Raw genomic sequence first — 8622 nt, forward strand, 5'->3', positions numbered from 1 at the left:
TCAAGGCTATGGTTTTTTCTGTGGTCATGTATGGATGTGAGAGTTGGACTCTGAAGAAGGCTGAGCGCTGAAGAATTGATGCTTTTGAACTGTGGTGTTGGAGAAGACTCTTGAGAGTCCCTTGGACTGCAAGGAGATCCAACCAGTCCATTCCGAAGGAGATCAGCCCTGGGATTTCTTTGGAGGGAATGATGCTGAAGCTGAAACTCCAGTACTTTGGCCACCTCATGTGAAGAGTTGACTCATTGGAAAAGACTCTGATGCTGGGAGGGATTGGGGGCAGGAGGAGAAGGGGACGACAGAGGATGAGATGGCTGGATGGCATCACTGACTCGATGCACGTGGGTCTGGGTGAACTCCGGGAGTTGGTGATGGATAGGGAGGCCCGGTGTGCTGCAATTCATGGGGTCGCAAAGAGTCGGACACGACTGAGCAACTGAACTGAACTGAACTGATGTCAACATAGGTACAGAAGTAAATTTGGGGGAAGATTTTTGTTTTCTGAGCAGAGGCACATCCTATAAAACGAACCTATGCTCCCCGCATTAGGAGCACACAGTCTTAACCACTGGACCAGCAAGAAGTCCCCAGAAGTAAATTTTAATAAGAGATGTGGTAAAGAATCCGCCTGCCAATGCCGGAGATGCAAGAGATGTGGGTTTGATCCCTGGGGAAGATCCCCTGGAGAAGGAAATGTCAACCCACTCCAGTATTCTTGCCTGGGAAATCCCACGCACAGAGGAGCCTGGCAGCCTACAGTCTATGGGGTGACAGAAAAGTCGCACAACTTAGTGAACGAGCAGGCACTAAAACAAAATGGTCTCCCATAAATATTATACAAATTTAATTTTTGTTAAAAATATATAGGGGATCTTTTTCTTCTGCCAGTCAAAACATACAGATCTAATTCACTCTTTTAAATTTTAATTCTTCCCAGAATTTCATGGAATATTTAACCAATTGGAGTGCAGGCATATCCCTGCAGCTAAAACCCCACATGGGCTTGCGACCTGTCTGCCTAGAGGTGAAACTGGGAAGATTCCTGGGCCCCTCCTAGTCACCCCCTGGCCTCCTCCCCGAATCAGTAGGCCCCTGGCGCTTGGGAGGGGTGGGTGCAGGGCAGGAAGCAGGGACAGAGGTAACCCATGGTGAGCCGCCTGAGGGCGCTCGGGGCAAAGGCTGGCCTGGCCTATTGGGGCGCGACCCTAGATGGGAGGGAAGGGCCTACCTCCCCCTGGCGGCAACGCTGGGCGGCGGCATTGCGGATCCCCGAGCTAATCTGCCTAGCGTCCTGACTCCAGCCGCTTCTCACGAAGCCGTGCCGCTGGGTCACCAGCATCGACGGTCGGGACCCCACTGTCGCCCTCTGCCCCTCGCCCGCTCCTCTTAGTTCTCGAGACCCGCCTCTGCCCGGCTGCTCGGCCCTGTGCAGCAATGCTGTCCCTAGGCCCCGAGCGTCCCCACGTGCTCACTCAGCGGCCTCTGCTGCGTCTGCTGCTCCTGCTCTGGCTGCTGCTGCGGCTGGTAACCAGCGCCCAGACCACCCCGGGCGGTCCCAGCGCCCAGACCACGTGGGGAACCCCTAGCGCCCTGACCAGGCCGGCCACCTCCAGCACCCCAACAGCTCCAGGCACCCCTAGAGGCCTGAGTCTCCAGGAGCGTGCGCGGGCCCTGATGCGGCACTTCCGGCTGGTGGATGGGTGCGTAGGTGGGGGTGTGCGGGCTGGTGGGCGCTGAACCCGTTCCTGGGCAGGAGAGGAGGTCCAGAGCGTCAAGAGTTAGAGAGAAAGCTCCCTGATACACCCCTCTCCTCCACCACCCCCATAGGGCGCCTTCCTCCCCATTACGCTGTTGCTGGTAGAAACCCCTACCTAATATCTGCTCTTCAGGACTATCATCCGTGTGAGGTGGGGATATGGGGTGGGACAGGGTAGGCCCATGACCTGGAGGCCATGTCCCCTACTCTTCTTACTTTGTCCTGACAACCCCAGCCACAACCACCTGCCGCTGCTCCTGAAACGGCATTTCCAGAACAAGCTACAAGGTGTGAACCTGCGCAATTTCAGACTCGGCCAGACCAACCTAGACAAGCTCAGGGATGGCTTCGTGGGTGCACAGGTACCAGAGGGACACACATAATGGCCTCTGGGGAATCTGGGGGCCACAGAAACCTTGGAAGACAGGCCTCTGATGGACATAGGACACACTATGTGCCATCATGTGGCTGCTGGGGAGTGAGTATAGGGGTGTTGGAGGTCAAGACAGGCCAGCTGCATGGGTGCCCAGGTTCTGTGGAGACACAGAAAGTGATCGGAAAATCCTTGGTGAGGGTGGGGCTCTGAAACCACAAAGGATATGGTGGATTGCCCTTGGGGCATTCACATAGCCCATGGACAAACAGCAAGCAATGATGTGTCATGATTTCAACTGGGCTGCTGGCAGCAAGCTGAATAGTCATCAGGGTACCACAGGGTCATGCGGTGCTGGACTCAGGCCACTGACCCACATGAGTGCCCTGAGGGCTGAGGAGGAGTAAGTAGCAGGCCTATAGCATTGAGACCAGCCTAATCTCATTCTGGACCCCTGGGCCAACCACCAGTTCTGGTCAGCCTACGCCCCATGCCAGACTCAGGACCAGGATGCCGTGCGCCTCACACTGGAGCAGATTGACCTCATCCGCCGCATGTGTGACTCCTACAATGAACTGGAGCTCGTGACTTCAGCCGAAGGTGGGCTGGGGGAAGGGAGGGGAGTCAGGGGCTACTCTGGTGGTTCTGGCCCTGGCCTCTGACCACTTGATCCATCTTCTTCTAGGACTGAACAGCACTCAAAAGCTTGCCTGCCTTATTGGCGTGGAGGGTGGTCATTCACTTGACAGCAGCCTCGCTGTGCTACGCAGTTTCTATCTGCTGGGAGTTCGCTACCTGACGCTCACCTTTACCTGCAACACTCCCTGGTGAGCAGACTGCCTGGCCTGGGGTGGAATGGTAGATGCTTGGTGGGGAAAGTGCCAGAGAGGTGAGGATAGAGGGGTCCACAGAAGGAGGCTGGACTATCAGCAGGTCCCTCACACTCCCAGAAAGCAGCTGGTCTGAATCCTCACCCTGTTCTGAGGTGGGACACGCGGACAGAGAGTCTGGATGTCCAGGCTCTGTTGGCCAAGGTGTGGCCTGCTAGATTGCCCTCCTCTGGCTGTCTTTCAGGGCAGAGAGCTCCACCAAGTTTCAGCTCTTCTACACCAGCATTAGTGGGTTGACAAGCTTTGGTGAGGTAAGAACTCCTTTTCAATACCCTACCTCAGCCACCCTGTACAGGTATGCACACACGTGCATCCCTCCTGACAACCCCCCCCCCCACCAAAAAAAAATCCTCCACTTGTCCCTGCAGAAGGTGATAGAGGAAATGAATCGCCTGGGCATGATGGTGGACTTGTCCTATGGGTCGCATGCCCTGGCACAGCAAGCCCTGAAGGTGTCAAAGGCTCCTGTGATCTTCTCCCACTCGGCTGCCAAAGCTGTGTGTGACAACATGCTAAACATTCCTGATGACATCCTGCAACTTCTGGTGAGCGGCCACCCCAGCCCTCAAACCCAGGACTTCATCCAAAGATCCTTGACCCTGAGCAAAGCTACCAGTCCAGTCCTCACTCACCCTTGGACCTGGTTAACCCTCCCCTATCTCTGAAACTCAAGGCCAAATCAGTTCCCACCCAGGGGCCAAGAGAGGTAAAGCCTCACCCAAGCCCTCACCAAGCATTTGCCTTATCAGGACCCCCCGGGCATAGGTGGCAGGCCATCAGGTCAGCAGGGGCAAGCTGAGTGTTCCTTTGTTCATCCACGTAGAAGAAGAATGGTGGCATTGTGATGGTGTCGCTGTCCATGGGGGTGCTGCAGTGTAACCTGTTTGCTAATGTGTCCACCGTGGCAGGTGAGCCCCACGTACAATTCTTCGTGCAGTTGTAGCTTGGCCTGTGGCTGCTCGGGCCGTCAGGAGAGCTCTAGCCTTCTAGCACACCCTGGGCCCTGGGCAGGCCTCCCAACAGTCTAGGGGAGCAGACACAGCTCTTCACTGCCCTGAACCCAGATCTGGGGCTCCAACCAGTGCAACAGGTTTAGGGGGAGGCAACTGCCTCTGCTTCTGAGTTTCTCTTTTGCTCCCATATCCCTAGACAGGACAGGCAGAACCCTATGACCAGGCTCTCAAGGAACCAGAGGCATGGTGGCTCCTAGGCAAGAAAAGGTCCTAAGAGGTTCGGGCCCTGAGGTTCACTCTGGGTCCAGTGTCTAGCCTGAGGCCACTCCAGAACTCACAGCAGGCTAGGAGCTCCATGGGATCAGCTGTCCTGTCTTGGATTTCCTTGGGCAGGGGAGCTGGTCACGCTGAGCTTCCTCAGATCAGGGCTGGTTCCAGGATCTAACTCCAGCCTCATGCCACCCACCACTACCCTCATCCTCTAGATCACTTTGACCACATCAGGGCAGTCATGGGATCTGAGTTCATCGGGATTAGCGGGAGTTATGATGGGTCTGGCCGGTGAGTGTTTCCCTGGGGTTTGTCTTGGCTGGGATACAGTGGGGAGTCCCTTAGTCTCAGTTCCCCATCCATGGTCCTCCCATCCTTCATCCTCCATTACAGACTCTGGTCTTTTAGCCCACCTGGCATCTTTCCCCTCCCAGGACCTGGTTCCTGGATTCTCCTTGTCCTTCCTGTGGTCCATTTGACCCATTCCCACTCCAGGGCATCACAGTTGTTAAGAATCCCACCCCCTTTCAAGACCTGTCCAGCACATGCTCCACTGCTAGCCCAGCAGATGTGCTGTGGGCTGAGCATCTGCCCAGCAGGTAAGTGCTGCCGAAGCCCAGTTCTTCCAGGAGCTTCCAAAGTTGCATTCAGTAGCCTGAGGAACATGGCCTTTAACTTCCCATATGTGGTTGGAGCTGGTGCCACAGTGGGCCCTCAGCCAGGACCAGGGCTGAGGAGCCACAGTTAGCCAGCTGGTGGCCACGCAGGTTCCCCGAGGGGCTGGAGGATGTGTCCACATACCCGGTACTCATAGAGGAGTTGCTGAGGCGAGGCTGGAGGGAGGAAGAGCTTCAGGGCGTCCTTCGTGGAAACCTGCTTCGGGTCTTCAGTCAGGTGGAACAGGTGTGCTGGGCTGGACAAAAGAGGGTTCAGTGGCTTCAGCGGGGGAGGGGGCACTGTGGAAGCCACTGACTGCTGACTTTTATCTTCAGGTGAGAGAGGAAAGCAAAGGTCAGAGTCCTTTGGAGGATGAATTTCCAAATAGGCAAGTGGGCAGGTCGTGCCATTCCCACCTCCTGACTCAGCCTCAGAGTAAGCCTCGGGCCACACACGGGGTGAGAAACAAGTGGCTAACCAACCAGGCCCTCCAGAGGTCCCCAAAAGCCTCCCTACAACTCGTTTTAGGTCTTGTGGCTGCTGTCACCTTCTCAGTCCTCATCCTGTGGCTCTAGTGACCTGGCTAGTCCCCCAGAGGTCACTGTGGCAAAGTCTCACGAAGTTTCCCTTCTAGTCATCCAGCCACAAACATATATATGCTGAGAATAAACATTTCGAGTACAGAGCCAGGTGTGACAGTCCTTTCTTCACAGGGAAAGGGGGTTCGGTCTGATGGGCTCTTGATTGGTGAGGGGTCTTAGGTTCTACCCCCAGCTGCCCAGTATGTTTGGTTCCCACTGGCTTCCAGCTTTGTGTCTCTCTCTGGAAAGGCAGAAGAACCTTACCTTATTCTTACGCTAAAAGCCTGAGCCCACAAAACAGCGGTAAAGAATCAAGTTCAAAGTTGATCCCATCATGGAGTGTAACAAAGGGTACATTCCCAATCTCTCTCTGAAAGGTTTTTTTAAAAAAATTTTTTAGAGGATGATACCTTTTATAGAATAAACTAATGTGTTTGGAAATATCAAGAGAGAAAGCATGGGAAGATTTTTCAGATAAGGTACTCTGATTTTTGTTAAACTGATTTTTTTTTTTTTTAATGGGCGGGGGTGGGAATCAAGCTGTTAAAAGAAAGAAAAGAAACTGTTCAGCTCTACATCTGCTCAGCTTCCTACAGACCCTCCATCTTTTGGCCACTTTCCTCTCCCAGTCCACAGGGTGGGCCAGAGCCAGATCTAAGTTCCTTCCATGGGAAATTTAAATTAGCAGAGAGTCTACAGTGCCAACTGTTATAAATTGTGTCCATACACTTGTCAGTCTCTCTTTGAATTCTGTTCCATTTATTAAAACAAGTTGATATCTAGGAGAGTGAGTCTTCCACTTAGGAGTATCATCTCAGGAACTTTCCTGGTGGTCCAGTGGGTAAAACCCTGGGCTCCCAGTGCAGGGAACCCGGGTTCAATCACTAGGGAACTAGATCCCACATGCTGCAAGTAAGACTGCATGCCGCAACTAAATATCCTGCCTGCTGCAATGAACATCAAAGATCCTTTGTGCCGCAACTAAGGCCGTGGCGCAGCCGAATAAATAAATAAACATAAAAAAAGTGAAAAATCAAGTCACAGAGTGGGGGAAGTTTTCAACATGTATAACTGACAAAAGGTATATATCCAGAGGCAGACAAGCCAGTATAAAAATGGGCAAGACATTTGCAAAGGAACTTAACAAAAGAGGATATCCAAGTGGCCAATAAGAAAATGAAAAGACTGTCAACTTTACTAGTCACTGCTGCTGCTGCTGCTGCTAAGTCGCTTCAGTCGTGTCCGACTCTGTGCGACCCCATAAATGGCAGCCCACCAGGCTCCACCGTCCCTGGGATTCTCCAGGCAAGAACACTGGAGTGGGTTGCCATTTCCTTCTCCAATGCATGAAAGTGAAAAGTGAAAGGGAAGTCGCTCAGTTGTGTCCGACTCTTAGCGACCCCATGGACTGCAGCCCACCAGGCTCCTTCATCGATGGGATTTTCCAGGCAAGAGTGCTGGAGTGGGGTGCCATTGCCTTCTCCAATACTAGTCACTAGAGAAATGCAAAGTAAAACTCACAGAAAAAGATAACTAAAATTCAACAGATGAACAATAGGGTGTTATTAAGGATGTGCAGCATAATGTTTTCTCATACCCAGCTGGTGGCAGTGTAAACTGACTAAAAAAAAAAAAAACTGTTTTGAAAAACTGTTCCACATTATTTACTAAAGTTAAAGACACATATCAGTTCAGTTCAGTTGCTCAGTCATGTCTGACTCTTTGCAACCCCAGGGACTGCAACACACCAGGCCTCCCTGTCCATCACCAACTCCTGGAGCTTACTCAAACTCACGTCCATTGAGTCAGTGATGCCCTCCAAACATCTCATTCTCTGTCATCCCCTTCTCCCGCCTTCAATCTTTCCCAGCATCAGGGTCTTTTCCAATGAGTCAGCTCTTCGAATCAGGTGGCCGAAGTATTGGAGTTTCAGCTTCAGCATCAGTCCTTCTAATGAATATTCAGACACATATACCCAAGGATTTAACCATTTTTCTCCCCTAAAGACTCAACAGAAAGGCCTGCACACATGTGCACAGAAAGACATGAACAAACATATTTAGAGAAGCACTATTTTTAGTAATTTCAAACTGAAAATAACCCAACAGTAGAGAAATCAATGGTGTGGTATTAACTCCATGGAAGAGAACACAGCAATGAAAAAGAACAAATTACAGGGGACTTCCCAGGGAGGCCAGGTTTGCTCCCTGGTCAGGAAACTGGATCCCACGTGCTGCAACTAAAAGCATGCGCATGGCAACGAAGATCCCAGGTGCTGTGTCTAAGACCTGGTACAGCCAAATAAATAAAAAATAAAGTTAAAAAAAATTAAAATAAAGTGAATAATTCAGTGGCATTTAGTACATTCACAATGTCATACAACCACCACTTGTATCTAGTTCCAAAATATTTTGACCATCCTAAAAGGAAACCCTCTATCTATTAAGCAGTTGCACCTGATCCTGTGATTCCCCCAGCCACCAATCTGCTCTCTGTGTCTATGTATTTCCCTGTTCTGGATGTTTCTTACAAATGGAGTCATATAATATGTGACCTTTGTATCTGGCTTCCTACAGTTAACATAATGTTGTCGAGGTTCATTCATGTTGCACTTTTCCTCCATTTTTATTTTACTCTTTTTCTGAAATTCCTATTGTGCAGATACTAGAACTTCTTTTTCTATCTCATACCTCTCTTGTTTTCTTTTTCTTCTTTTGGGAGAATTCCTTAACTTGGTCTTTCTAATTTATGGATTCATTCTCAATGAAAATTTTCTGCTATTAGATCACCTATTGTGTTGTCTGACATACTATTCTGGTAATTTTTATACATGGTCCTGTATTTCTTTGATGCTTCTCCCATCCAAAGATGGAATCTATGTCTGCCCACCCCTTGAATCTGGGCTTTGTACCTGCTTGACCAGTAAAATATGGCATAAGTGATGTTGTGTCCATCCAGGCCTGGGGCCAGGGAACTGTCCTGCTTCTTAGGATGCTTACTCACTCATGGACTGTAGCCACTGTACTATGAGGAAGTCAAGCTGCCCAGGGAGAGGTTCACATGAGAAGGACCCAGTGTCCCTGGTCCACAGTCCCCCTGAGCTCTTAGCCTACAGCCAATAACAATGTACTGGTCATGTGAG

At 51.1% G+C, this 8622-nt stretch overlaps 2 protein-coding genes across 3 annotated transcripts in view; both read left to right on the forward strand.

Annotated features, from left to right (window-relative positions):
- DPEP2 (dipeptidase 2) overlaps positions 1–1145 on the forward strand; it is an 8847-nt gene extending 7702 nt beyond the window's left edge. The window contains exon 12 of the mRNA XM_010851002.1: positions 938–1145. Within this exon, the coding sequence (XP_010849304.1) occupies positions 938–1057 (120 nt within the window). The 3' untranslated portion in view covers positions 1058–1145. The remainder of the gene's footprint in view (positions 1–937) is intronic.
- Positions 1146–1195: 50 nt separating this feature from the next.
- Positions 1196–5577, forward strand: DPEP3 (dipeptidase 3). Of its 2 annotated transcripts, XM_010851004.1 has the most exons (11): positions 1196–1700; positions 1992–2118; positions 2600–2729; positions 2815–2956; positions 3204–3270; positions 3388–3564; positions 3843–3927; positions 4458–4533; positions 5010–5145; positions 5235–5334; positions 5428–5577. In XM_010851004.1, the coding sequence occupies exons 1-11, from the start codon at positions 1435–1437 to the stop codon at positions 5472–5474; spliced, it is 1353 nt and encodes a 450-aa protein (XP_010849306.1). In that variant the 5' UTR covers positions 1196–1434; the 3' UTR covers positions 5475–5577. The 2 variants fall into 2 exon arrangements, with proteins under 2 accessions (XP_010849306.1, XP_010849305.1); XM_010851003.1 differs by having other exon boundaries at positions 5235–5577.
- The last annotated feature ends 3045 nt before the right edge of the window (positions 5578–8622 follow it).

This window comes from Bison bison, unplaced genomic scaffold (assembly GCF_000754665.1).
Source record: "Bison bison bison isolate TAMUID 2011002044 unplaced genomic scaffold, Bison_UMD1.0 scf7180017864297, whole genome shotgun sequence".
Taxonomy (NCBI): Eukaryota; Metazoa; Chordata; class Mammalia; order Artiodactyla; family Bovidae; genus Bison; species Bison bison.